Raw genomic sequence first — 14,050 nt, 5'->3', positions numbered from 1 at the left:
AATTAAGAGAATTCATTGTTTAAGTATCGCACTGGTGTTGCAGAGGTCTTAAAAAAGCTCACATATGTGTCAAATATGATGCACTTGACTTTAAAGGGTTAAAGGTGACAGTAATAGAGGACTGTTTTTAGTATCCCAGCTTCTTCTGTATTGTTTAATTCTTTATTGTTTATTTGGCACTGCAGTTCTGACGTTTTGTGCCCTTGGGACCAAGTGGGAGCAAATGTAGTGATTGGACCCCTATAATTGCCACTTTCTTCAGGTGTCCTCAAAATAGAGCTCTTGGAGAAATTTCTTGCAGCATCTGACCTAAACGTCTCGCTTAATTCCACCCTAACAGACTCAGGACCAGCCAATGTGGCCACTCCCTCCCCAGCTCCTCCTCCACCTCCTCCTCCACCTCCTCTGCCAGGATCCACAGAGCCATGTGGAGGATTTGTCCCACCTCCTCCTCCACCTCCGCCACCTCCTCCAGGGGCTGGTATTCCACCACCTCCTCCTCCTCCTCCTCCACCAGGGGGAGGCCCACCTCCTCCTCCACCCCCTCCTGGCTGTGGACCACCTCCTCCTCCTGGAGCTCCACCTGCTCCAGGGGGTGAAACAGGTAAACACTCTACTGTTCATTATTTAGGTGAGCTACACTTTTAGGACAAAAGTATTGGGACACCAGCTCCACACAGTTCCACTACTCCACAGCTCAGTGCTGGGGGACTTTATACCCCTCTAGCCCATGCCTATACCCCTATAATTTGATAGTTCAGCTCTACAGGCGCCTGACAAGCTCTGTGTCAGCAATGGGTGCAGCTTAAAGTAGCTAAATGCATTTGTTAGAAGGGGTGTCCACAAACATTTGGACATGTAGTGTAGCTTAGTTCACTAGAATGATGTGAAATGGGTCATTACAGTAAATTATCATTTAACACCTTCTTGGTAACGTCAGAACCTGTCATCTAGACCCTGACCCAAGTAATCAACTCATTAACAAACCGGGCCTGAGTTGAATGGGGTGTGTAAAAGCAGGGAGGGGGGCACGGAAATAACACCTGTAAAACTGATGATCACACAGACAGCTTGAATTCTCGGTGAATCCCCCAGGTGCTCAGACTCGGAAACCCATCCAGACAAAGTTCCGGATGCCGCAGCTGAACTGGCAGGCGCTGAAGCCCAACCAACTGGAAGGAACAGTGTTTAGTGAGCTGAATGATGAGCATCTGTTTGAGGTAAGACCTGCACAAACACAAAACATGACTCTGAAACCCCCACAGTGGAGGTACTCCGCTCTCTCATCACTGCATGCTCTTCCTGCCACTTAAGTCTTGCTTGCTGACTCCACAGCTCTTCCTTCTCAGGTCTAACAATTAAATATGCTTTATGAGTCTGACCAAGTGTGTGTTTTTAGCCTAGTTATGCTCCTCTTTCTGCTTTCTCTCTCATTTGTATTGGGTTGTAGTTCAGCTGTGTTTGATTCCTCATGGCCTTCAGTCTGCTGCTCTGTTCAGGCTTTGGGCCTTTGGGATTTAGACCTTGATGCAGCAAATCAGCCCCATAGGGCTGTGCACTTTACATTCATTAACAGTCCTCATAACAGTAATAAGCATTAATCAAGTTAATGGTTAATAAATATCTCAATTAATTATTAATTAACACTAATTAACATATTATATATTAATATTTTTTACTCATTAATCAACAGAACTTACCAACATGTTATGCCAACATGGTAAATTAATGCCTCAGTTAATCATTTAATAATCATATAAATAAAAACTAATTACTACAGTACAGTATACAGTTTATATGCATTAATTACTCTAATTAACTAAGGCAACAGTTTAAGCTGGATTCTTTGGTTTTGCCCTTGAGCTCAGAGTTCGCAGTCGTTAGCTAGCACAGCTTATTTAGCATAGCCAAATAATCCCACATTACTTGCTATTACGTACACTGCCTGTCCAAAAGCTGGTGGACACCCCTTCTAGTGGATGCAATCAGGTGCACCATTAAGCTGCACCCATTGTGGACACATATGTGCAAATGCACACACTCAGCTAGTCTAGTCCTTGTAGAGAAGCACTGATTAGAGCAGATAAACATGAACCCACTGCCACCTTGCTGCCTAATCTAATGCCAGGTGTGGCACCCCTATAGAGGGGTGTAAAGCCAACACCCCCCCCCCCCCCCAGCATTGTGGAACTGACTGTGATCTCTGGAATGATGGATAGTGGTGATCCATCTAGTACTTTTGGGATGAGGTGGGGATGAGGTGATCGTCCAACATCCTGACCTCACTAATGCTCTTGATGCTTAATGCAATCAAATCCTCACAGCAATGCACCTCCAAATATACAGTTACTCCCTTAATTAATACCCTTGATTACAGAGGAAACCATGAAGTTCGCCTCCTGTTAGCCTGATGCTAATCAAAAACGCTAAGCTACCATTCCAGTCCTCCTCCGCTACACAATTAGCCGTTTCCCTGATGAATCCGATCAGCTCATTGACAAGCCATTCCTGAGTTACAGTGAGTGTACTAAAGCAAGAAACACTGAGATGTGCAGGGCAGGAGTCCGCTTACGTCTCCGTCCTCCATATGAACACGTGTTGGTAAGGGCTGGGATCTGTGCTCAGCCTTCCTGGTCTTCATGCAGATGTTTGCTTGATGTTGTTTTTATGCATTACGCTTAACAAGTACTTTGTAAAGCTAGCTGCATAGATCCCTCACAAGGGATGTATTATTAACATCCGGAGAGTTCGACCCTTCCTTTCTAGAGAGTCGCCCAGGTGCTCGTTCAGTCTCTCGACACCTCGAGACTTGACTACTGCAACTCTCTTCTGGCTGGTCTCCCTCTGTGCACCTGAGCTTATCCAGAATGCAGCGGCACGGGTCGTCTTCAACGTTCCTAAATTCAGCCATGTCTCTCCACTGCTTCGTTTTCTCTTCACTGGCTTCCTGTAGCTGCTGACCAGGTCATCAGATTCAAAACCCTGATGCTGGCCTACAAAGCCAAGACTGGACCAGCCCCTCCGTACTTGATGGCAATGGTCAAAAGCCGATCCGCACCAAGAGCCCTTCCAGCTTCAAGTACGGCTCGGCTCGACCCGCCATCCTTTAAGATCCACAGAAGACGAGCGTCCAGACTTTTTTCTGTCCTGCACCAAAGTGGTGGAACGAGCTTCCCCTGGGTGTCCGAACAGCAGAGTCCAGCGCTCGCTGTCTTCAAACCCAGACTGAAGACCCTTCTATTTAGAGAGTACTTGGTGGTCACCATACTGACTTTAGTAGAGTCTAAGCTTATCTTATTGAATTATTAGTCTATTTAAACTAGCTGAGGTTTTCTTGGGTAAATAGCAAAGCAGTTTTGTAAGTCGCTCTGGAGAAGAGCGTCTGCTAAATGCCTTAAATGTAAATGTATTACTCAGTAACTAGAGGCACTTCTGTACAAACTTGTGGGGCTATTCTTTAGTAATAGAAAGAATAGATATTAGGCCATAGGCTGTTTAAGGGGTTAATTACTGTTCATTTGGTAACATAGATGAATTCTTATGTATCTCCTTTGGAAATATTTAATATGCATGCCTTAATTAACATTAATATTATGATAGTACTAAATGGTTAAGTAATCTCTCTAACCTATTGTTTTACTAATTGAGACATTCCTTAAAATGTAGTAATGCTTAATAATGCCTTAATTAGTATCAATGAATAATTCATTAAGACATTACTTAACAATTTAGTTATGCTTATTAAAGTACTGTTAATTAATGTACTCTTATTGTAAAGTATTACCCTGTATGCTAGTACCTAGTGTGGTGCCTGCTGTGCCTTAAAGTGCCTTCTCTTCACTCCCCAGGAGTTGAACATGGACCTGTTTGCAGAACAGTTTAAGACGAAAGCACAGGGTCCTCCATCAGACCTCTCCAAGCTGAAGGTGAAAGCTCAGAAGGCCCCAACTAAAGTCTCCCTCCTGGAGGCCAACAAGGCCAAGAACCTGGCCATCACCCTCCGCAAGGCCTGCATGAGCCCGGACAAAATCTGCACCGCCATTGAAATGTACGTACGGCGGTCTATACGGACCGGTTGAGAGGTTCCCAGTTTTCCCCTGCACTGCTATTAGTTTTACTAGTAAAACTCTCTCTCTCTCTCTCTCTCTCTCTCTCTCTCTCTCAGGTATGACCAGCAGGCTCTGAGCTTGGACTTCCTGGAGCTGCTGGAGCGGTTTATCCCGTCGGATTACGAGATGAAGCTGCTGCAGAACTACGAGAAGGAGGGGCGCCCCCTGGAGGAGCTGTCCGATGAGGACCGCTTCATGATGCGCTTTGGCAAAATCAAACGGCTGGCTCAGCGAATCAGCACCCTCACCTTCATGGGCAACTTCTCAGATACTGTCAAGCGCTTGCAGCCGGTCAGTGCTGACTAACGTCCACTGCAGCAGGGAATGTGTTTAGACTGTGAATGAACGTCAATGTCATGCTTGTTACCTTTTCCCCACAGCAACTGGACTCCATCATCGCAGCCTCCATGTCCCTCAAGTCTTCTACCAAGTTAAAGAAGATCTTAGAGGTAAGTGGCTGATGGAGCTCTCTGCCACATCAGCACACCGATAAAGGAGTGTTTTAGGCTCCACCCACCTGCGCACTTTATATGAAAGATATGTTTTGAGTGCATTCATGTGGAATATCTCGTCTTCAGGTCATCCTGGCCTTCGGGAACTACATGAACAGCAGCAAGAGAGGAGCGGCCTACGGCTTCCGTCTCCAGAGCCTTGATTTGGTGAGCCTGGGCATTTGCATTCTGACCATTGTGTTTTAGTGTTAATATTAAAATCATCCACATTATTACACTTACACTGATATTTATACACTAATACACAGGTAGGTTGATAGTACCTCTACATACTGGCCACTTTATGAGATCCACCAATCTTAAATGGTCATACTGGCCATCAACATTTGTCATCAAGGTGAATGTAGGTGACAATGGGTGACCACAATTCAATGTCGGGACTATGTCTAACACCAGCGTCAGTTGAGTGAGCTATGATAACCAAAACCCAACGTCTGCTAAACGTCATCACCTAGCTAACACACTGCACTGACACTTTTGAGGACAATGAGACACTTTACCCACACTTGGACACTTTATTATGCTACTGCTTCATCCCATGTCATCTTATTGTGATTAGATTGCTGCTACTTTTGTTTGTTCTAGCCCTCTTATAGTCTAGATTTATTATTAATATTATTATTATTATTATTATTTATTCATAATTGCTCTTTGGGTGTAACTGGAACCTTGGGAGATCTCAATTTCATCCCACCCCATGTACTAAAACTTCTATTACCTGATAAAAACAGCTGATATCATTTTGTTAAAATGGAGATTTTAGGTGTCCAGTATTTTATGAAATAATACATTACTAGTAGATATAATCAGTTCTTGATGGTCTCTGTTCTTTAGATTAAAACACTCGTAGTGCTCATTGCCTTAGAGGTGCCACAGAATGCATTTCTTGAATATTTTAAGTTGTAGTTTAATCTATACATAGACAGACTATTTACCACCCTGTTATTTTGCATTAAAATAAGACCCAATTATTTTCCTTTCACAGAGAAAAAACAAAACAAAACAAAAAAACATGTTCTGCTTTTATTGACTGATTTATGGCACAGAGATGGGCTCACAGATCCCACATATTATAGCACAGTTTTAAAATTGTGGTAAAAACACTGTAATAATTTCTGAGTCTTGCCAGACAGAGCTGCTGTCCTCTCATTGTGTCCTCTCAGCGAGATGTGCTGTTAGCAAGCTAAAGAGATTGTATACTGGCCATTTTATGAGATCCACCAACCTTAAATGGTCATATTGGCCGTCAACGTTTGTATTAACGTTTGATTAGATTGCTGCTACTTTTTTTCTAGCCCATTTTTTCTAGTCTAGATTTATTATTATTATTATTATTATTATTATTATTATTCATAATTGCTCTTTGCATGTAACTGGGATCTTGGGAGATCTTGGGAGACCTTGTCCCACCCCATGTACCACATTTGATTGCGAATGACAATAAGGTCTCCCTGAATATTAACATCCACACAATGTGAAATTCTAATGCTGCTAGATGTTATGTTGTGGGTCACAGTATGAAGTAAAAAGAAATCAACGTCTGTCTAATGTTGGATCTTGATGTCAGCCCAGTGTTGGTTTTTGACAGATATGTGACTTTCCAACCAATTGAACATCTGTACAAAATTGGGTTTGACTTCAACACAATTTTTATTTTCAACTAAAATTTCACGTCTGTTTGACATTCAAGTCCAATGTCTTCCAATGTGAGGTATGCTGATCAAAACTTTGTAACGTTAACATCCATACAACATCAAATTCTAACATTGTTAGATGTTGATGTGTTGCTGGCTCATGGTATTAAGTAACCAACATTCAACAACCATCTGATGTTTAGAGCTTGATGACAACTTAATGTTAGTTTCTGACAGATATATGACTTTGATTTCCAACCAAAATTTGACGTCTGTTCATTGTCATCCTGGACATCTGTTGGATGTTACAGTCCAAAGTCTTCAAAACGGCACATGCTGCGGCCGTACTGACCTAAAATACCAGCATTTGAGTTATGGTGACCAAAACTCAACATCAACTTCATACCATTAACGTCCACACAATGTAAAATTCTAACGTTGATAGATGTTCATATGTTGTTGGCTGTAAGTATTGGTGGTTCATTACAGATGTGAGTTTCGTTTTCACCTAAAATTCAACGTCTGTTGAATGTTCGAGTCCAATGACCAACACACATTAACATTAACATCCAAGGTTCACTGCTGTGCTGGGCTAGGTTAAGAGTAGGTCCACCAGCCAAAAACAGCCCTGCAACTCACAACCTGACCTTTCGTGCTTCAAGGGAGGGGTTTCTAATAAAGTGGCCAGCTAATGTTATAGTGGTGGACAGTAAGTAGTTGTACTTATTCTCGTTCTTGCTCTCTCTTCCTCTCACTCGTAGCTACTGGAAACCAAATCCACAGATCGCTCTCAGACCCTGCTGAACTTCATCGTGAGCATGGTGCAGGAGAAATACCCTGACCTGAGCTCCTTCCATTCAGAGTTGTGCTTTGTGGACAAGGCCGGTCTGGGTAAGAGCATTAAACGCTCAGATGTACAGTATAGCAAACTGATGTATGACCTGAGTTCAGTATATGGCCTCACTTATATGATATTTTACATTAATTACTGATTTTAAGGGTCTAAAATTTCTGTTAACTGATTAAACAGCTGGTATTTTGTTAAAATTGAGATTTTGTTAAATGCCTTTAGTGTAAATGTACATATAAGATTATCTTCACCTTATTTAAAGAAACTTTTGTGACCCTTAAGGAGGGTTATATTTTAAGGAGGAGGTAAATCTGTCTCTCTCTCTTTCTCTCAGTGTCTTTGGACGGCGTATTGCAGGACGTGCGTGCGTTGGAGCGAGGAATGGAGGGAACCAAGAAAGAGTTTCTGGTGCAGGACGACATCCCAGCGCTGAAAGAGTTCGTCAAAGCCAACAGCGATCTGCTGGATTCTCTCGTTAAAGACGGCAAGAGGGCTCAGGTCAGAGAACCTGCACTCATACCTCATTTATACCAGTGCTTGGCAATCCAGTCCTCTGGGTGCAGTGGAGAGGCCAAGTTTTGCTGTAACCCAGCTCCCAGTACACCAGTACCAGTGTTCTTTATGGTTTGGTTTGAGGGTATTGAGAACTGGGACAAAGCATAAACCATCTTGTGGCTTTGAAGACCATCACAGGACTATCTAGAGGCTTTGAGGACCATCACAGGACCGTCTAGAGGCTTTGAGGACCATCACAGGACCATCTAGAGGCTTTGAGGACTGGACTGAAAAACGCTGACAACGCTTTGCATGTTTTCTGTTCTATTCAGACCTGACTGTGCTTCTCTGTGCTCCTTTAGGAGGCTTATTTCTCAGTGGTGGAATATTTTGGAGAGAACCCCAAGACCACCCAGCCCTCCATGTTCTTCCCCCTCTTTGTCCGATTTGTCAAAGCTTACAAGGTGAGGAATTCTTGTTATATAGCACTGCTCTTCTGCAGCATTTACAAACTATATTTCAGATTTTGAAATCTATAAACACTACACTGATGTGCCAAAACATTAAGACCTGGTGGTCATCTGCGTACCACTAAAACATCTCACTCTGTAAGACATATGAAGGTGTCGTGTGGTATCTGGCGCCAAGACATTTCAGCAGATCTTTTAAGTGTAGTTGTGAGGTGGATTCACTGTGGAGCAGAGGAGGATCCAGCCCATCCCACAGGTCCAAGTGGTCCAATCCAAGCAATGTAAAAGAAAACATGACTCATCAGACTAAACAATCTTCTACCATTGCTTTAAGGTCCAGTCCAGATGCCTGTGTGCCCATTGTAGACATTTTTGGCAGTGGACAAAGTTTAGCATGGGCAGTCTGAGTGGTCTGACTTGTCGCCCATGTCTATATGCTGTTAGGAAAGGAGGAAAGAAAGGAGGAAGGAAAAAAGCTTCTTAGCTTTAAATGGAAGTCAATGTGAAATGATTTTATTCCAGGTCATTTTGGAGCATTTCTATTGGCCCAATCATCTTGGAATTTGAACACGATGTAAAGAACGACCGCCAGATTCAAACTACACTATATGTCCAAATGTTTGTGGACACTCCTTCTAATGGATGAATCAGCTAGACTGACACATATGTGGAAATGCATACACATAGCTTGTAGCAGGTGTACATTTTTGTCCTATCCCTATTTATGTGCTAGGAGCTAGGATAAAGAAAATATGTGGATCATCTGGGGACTCTAACCCTGAATCGAAAGGTTTTTTAAGGAGCCACTAGTGGTTCTTCAATGGCATTGCTCCAAAGAACTCTTTTTAGTCCAGGAATTGTCTCAAATATGTCATACTTAAAATTAGCCTATAATAAAAAGCTCTGAGACAATAGAATAAATAATGATAATAATACTACAGAATAATATACTAAACTATTCATGATTCTTTGTCTTTGTCCATAACAGCAAGCGGAGCAGGAGAATGAGCAGAAAAAGAAGCAGGAGAGTGCTGCTGCTGAAGAGCAGTCAACCCCATCACCGAAAAAGAAAGACAGCACACCACAAAAGGTCAGACTCATCTGCCTCTGCAGTTGTCTAGGAACCAGCTCAAGGATTAACCTTGGTCTACACCAATTACATAGATGTTCTTTACGGAAGCATCCACCGAAAGGCCCCCAGATAGGAGACAAGTCATGGCCCAGTTCTGGTCCACACTCATACATACTTTCATCCGGCCCACGTTCCACTGCGGAATGACAGCCACAGCTGCCAGTTTTGGCCTAGAATAGAAATGCTCCACAAACACTTCAAATGATGGGTTACATGAAGGCCACATGTGGCCCAGAGTTCAAATGCCATGACACATCTAAAACGGAGCTGGACGCTTTGGCCTGCTACACGCTTGCTGTTGCCATAACTGACCCACAAGTGACTGAACTGGGCCATATTTGTCCAGAACTGTCTGCTCTTTGAGTGTCTCTTCTATGTCATTGCTGTGAAGACCCCTTTTCACCTCTATATTTATGAAAGTAGACTGAAATAGCACCTGCAGTACATGGCAGTAACAGATGGTTGACTTTATTGCCTTGGTTTGGTTCTGAGACTTCTGTTACCTCCATTAGGGTCCCATGATGCCCAAGATGCCTCAGATGGATCTGATAGCAGAGCTGAAGAAGAGGCAGGTGAAGCCGCAGGTCACAGATGGAGCCATCGAGGGAATCATCACAGGTACTGGATTGGGGCCCACAGGAGAGTTTAGTGACGGGCGGATTGATAGTGACGTAGCGATACACAAGAAGAGAAGCAAAGCTGTTGTTCTTTACCTTCTTTTACCTTCTTTCTCTCCTTCATAGACCAATAGAAATGCTCCACAATGACTGGGAATACAATCAATTTACATTGACCTCCATTGAAAGGCTTTTTTCCTGTTTTTTGCTGATCAAAATACAATGATCAACGATACAAAGATTAATGTTTAGTCAGTATAGGTAATGGTATGCTAGTGTTTATATTGCTGCACCATCCCCACAGTCCTTTAGTCTTCATGTGGAGATTCTTAATCAGATAGCATGTCCACATGATGCCTGTATGGTTAACCCAACTGAGAACCAGAATAGTTTGTCCATAGTTTGTCCCCCACATATGAATCCCAACCATGGTCAGCAATGGGACCAGGAGGGGTTAAACATGTCAAGTCAAGTCAAGATTTATTTGTATAGCTTTTTACAACTGTTGTAAAGACCCCCAGTGAGCAAGCCAACGGCCACAGTGGCAAGGAAAAACTCCCTCCCTCCCTAAAAATGACCAAACCATCTATACTGTTGAACTGCTCTGATCATAATCATAATATAATAATCATGGTGTAGATAGTTAATAGTGGTGATATTAATAGTGGCAGAGAGTTACGAGTCAATTTAGGTTTTAACATGGTCATTAGACAGGTAGCAGGGGTAGGAGGGTATGCCGCTGGTCTGGTATGGGTGGTGGTGGGTGGGGGGCCTGATGGTCGGTCTGGTAGGTGGCAGCTGGTCTGACGCAGGTAGAGGGGACCTCAGCGGGCAGTGGCCCCCATCTGGGTTGTATACTGCATGTGGGGCCTAGATGGGACCCATGAGAGATAAAGGAGGACTGTAACAGGGGGGCCGATTTGGGAAGCCCGACTAGGACCCATTAACAACACATGTACAAACCCACTCAGAGCCCACGTCCACATGGAACCCACCTAGCCCACATGAAACCCATGTGGGCCCCACATGAGCATGGCTGGGTTGGCTGGGTAAGAGTTGTTTACACTCATGTGTTACATCTCATGTAACAGAAAATCTAGATTTATGATGCCCATTAAAAACCAAAGGAGATTCGTCTATAGCAGTTTGTGTAAATTCCAGTCCTGGAAGGCCGGTGTCCGGCACAGTTTGGCGATTTCCCTGCTCAGGCACAGCAACACACACTGTCCCTAACCAGACTGGAACAGAAAAAAGGCCTGATTATTGTCTTTATTTCTAAAAGCTTTCTTTTTAAGAGTATATCCACTTCTGCAAAACAGCAGAACTAGGCCCCAGTTTCCCAAAAGCATCTTAGTATTAAAATCCTTTTAGCTGTAAGAGAGAGAGAGTCTTCAGTGGGATGCTCACTTGACCCATTAGGAAACATCTTTAAGCTAAGAAGCTTTGGAAAACCTAGCCCAGCCCATTCAGCAAAGCCTGTCGGTGTGAGTTTCATGATGTCTATACACAAAGCGGCCTCGAGGGATGGGCTGGTGTACAGCCTGGTTCTGGGGTTTTCATGCAGTCTGAATAGCTGTTTTATTAAACTGTGTTGAACTGCTGTGCTCCTCCTCCAGACAGAACATCACAACCTTGAGAAAGACTGTGATCAAATATAGACTTGGGGTTGTTTTTCTGTGGGTCCTAGATACCGGTTATCACACACAGACAACCCAGACACTATGAGACTTTCCAAGCTTCCAGTCAAGCTTTAAGTCAAGATTAAAAGCAAGATGATGTGCACACAGATGTGGTTAGATGTTTACATTCACTCATCATGGGCATGGATGTGAACAAGCTTACAGTTTTGGGGTGTTTCTCAGTCAACACAAGATCAGAAATATACAGAGTTCTACAGACTCAGAACTATTCATACAGTGCACCTCATATTTGGTGAAATGTCCCTTAGCAAGTTTCACCTTAACCAGACAACAGTTCAGCTACATTTGTTGATTTCGTGGTTCTGTCCAAAGGTGCTGTGTAAAGTTACAACCACAACTGTATATATACCTATAAACCTCATATCTGTAAGAAAACATTCACAGGAGAAGGAAAAAAACCTGTCAATGTAAAAAGATTGTAATCCAAGTCATTTTGGAGCATTTTTATTGGTCCATTGTAATGCAGACATGGCGTACAGCACAACTGCCAGATTTACATTATATCATTACATTAAAATTTAATTACATCAACATTAAAAAACACAATTATTTTTTGTAACAGCCAGACTATATATATATATATATATATATATATATATATATATATATATATATATATATATGTGTGTGTGTGTGTATATATATATGTGTGTGTACATATATGTGTGTGTGTATATATATATATATATATGTGTGTGTGTATATATATATGTGTGTGTGTGTATATATATGTGTGTGTGTGTATATATGTGTGTGTGTGTGTGTGAGAGAGAGAGAGTCCAAAGTAAGAAAACACTCCAATAAAATAAAAAAAGTTTTGTCAGACAGTGATCCAGTTTTAGACACAAAGAAAAAAAAGGATTTTATTACATATGGATGTCTCCTTACTTTTGAGACACATATATACACTGATCAGCAGGTGTGGAGGTGGTGTTAATGAAGCGGCTGGTCGGTGTATGTAGTCTAGCCAATGTATCTAACTGCATCTCTACATTTATACACGTATGTGGGCGTGTGTGTTCTGTTTTGTCAGACTTGAGAAATTCACCATACCGGAGAGCAGACGGTCGACGACCAGCCCAGCGACAAGACAACTAACGGCGGTTCATTATGCCTATTCACACACGCACACGCAAACACATACCCGCCTACACCCTCTCCACAGCCAGCTAGACAGCTTCATTATGCTTATGCAGTACACACACAGTGCAGACACACTTTCAGACCCACTTACCTGGCTCGTACCATACACCTAGCCTAACAGCCAGAGCAGACTCATGTTGTGCATTGTGATTAAAGAAACACACAAAGTGCACACTAACATGTCCACTCCATACACAGGCTCATACATACACAGCCTGCACATGCCCGTAGCTTTTGTATCAACAGTCACTGGAAGCATATATGCTGTATATACGGCCTTTTTGGAAAGACCTGAGTGGATTATACTGTGTGTTCAACTTTTATATTTACTCTGTATTCATTTTGGATATTTGCAGTTACTGTGCTTTTTATATGAACAACATGCAGCAAATACAACATATTTGTAAAGAAAATCAATGGCAGTGTTAAATCGTGCATTTCAAACAAAGCACCAGTGCTTTTATTTAAACTACCCGTCAAAGTACTGGTAAAAATGTGTTTTTAAATAGAAACGTCACTGAGATTTTTATAAACGTTACATAATCAGACAGTGAAGAGTGTCAGTGTTAAATGAGGCATACATTCCAGGCCCACTCTGTTCATAATGACTGTATATAAAGCCTAATGTCTCACTAAATGCTAGGCTTATACAGCTACCACTTGTTAAATTAGGGTCCACTGTGTGCTATCTGCCCCATGAAGGAGGATAAATACCGGCCATTTAGGTCACTGTTCTGGGATCTGCTGTTTTGTGTACTGTGCCCTTTTCAACTGTTCATACTGCCAAAGTATTTGTAAAAAGTGTTTTTGAGAGATGAATGTAACTGAGGTCATTTTACACCATTAAAACATTATTAAAAAACATAAAAAACAGGGTCTGTGTTACATTTTCAAGCATGAAATGATGACCGGTCTCTTCCAGCCAAAGCTGTCAATCACTTTACACTCCTCCCAAGTGTAACTCCGCCTTCTTACAATAGAGAGTTAAAACTGATTTTTGGGGGACAATAAAAATGGGCTGATATTAGCACAGGGAAAACAAACTGTTGGAATTTGGAGACACTGGAGATGGAAGGACAGTTTGAGGAAGAAAATGAGACGGAAAATGGGTGGAGTTTTGTCATTGAAACATATTGGGATGGGCGGAGCTACACATCATACTGCAACCAGCCAGCAGAGGCTGCTTCACTTTTGAGAGATGTTATGCTGTCCATGTTTCCAACAGTCATTGATTGGCCTGTTATGTTTAAATCATAATTAATGACACTGTTAGTGGTAATAATGTACAATAAACACTTGTTACCACCCTGTTATGCACATTATTTATTGCCATTTAGTCTATTAAGTGCCTATTACCCAACATGTGAGCTGGACAGATGTTAATTTAA

At 42.3% G+C, this 14,050-nt stretch overlaps 1 protein-coding gene across 1 annotated transcript in view; it reads left to right on the top strand.

Moving 5' to 3' along the window:
* Window positions 1-13,533, top strand: part of fmnl1a (formin-like 1a) — a 34,086-nt gene extending 20,553 nt beyond the window's left edge. The window contains exons 16-27 of the mRNA XM_072693388.1: window positions 341-604; window positions 1,096-1,220; window positions 3,849-4,048; window positions 4,166-4,400; window positions 4,490-4,558; window positions 4,688-4,768; window positions 7,017-7,146; window positions 7,440-7,603; window positions 7,963-8,064; window positions 9,059-9,160; window positions 9,715-9,820; window positions 12,553-13,533. Of these exons, the coding sequence (XP_072549489.1) occupies window positions 341-604; window positions 1,096-1,220; window positions 3,849-4,048; window positions 4,166-4,400; window positions 4,490-4,558; window positions 4,688-4,768; window positions 7,017-7,146; window positions 7,440-7,603; window positions 7,963-8,064; window positions 9,059-9,160; window positions 9,715-9,820; window positions 12,553-12,617 (1,643 nt within the window). The 3' untranslated portion in view covers window positions 12,618-13,533. The remainder of the gene's footprint in view (window positions 1-340; window positions 605-1,095; window positions 1,221-3,848; window positions 4,049-4,165; window positions 4,401-4,489; window positions 4,559-4,687; window positions 4,769-7,016; window positions 7,147-7,439; window positions 7,604-7,962; window positions 8,065-9,058; window positions 9,161-9,714; window positions 9,821-12,552) is intronic.
* Window positions 13,534-14,050: the final 517 nt, after the last annotated feature.

This window comes from Salminus brasiliensis, chromosome 12 (genome assembly GCF_030463535.1).
Source record: "Salminus brasiliensis chromosome 12, fSalBra1.hap2, whole genome shotgun sequence".
Taxonomy (NCBI): domain Eukaryota; kingdom Metazoa; phylum Chordata; class Actinopteri; order Characiformes; family Bryconidae; genus Salminus; species Salminus brasiliensis.
Note: the sequence above shows the minus strand (reverse complement) of the source record. Positions and strands in the feature narration are given on the sequence as shown.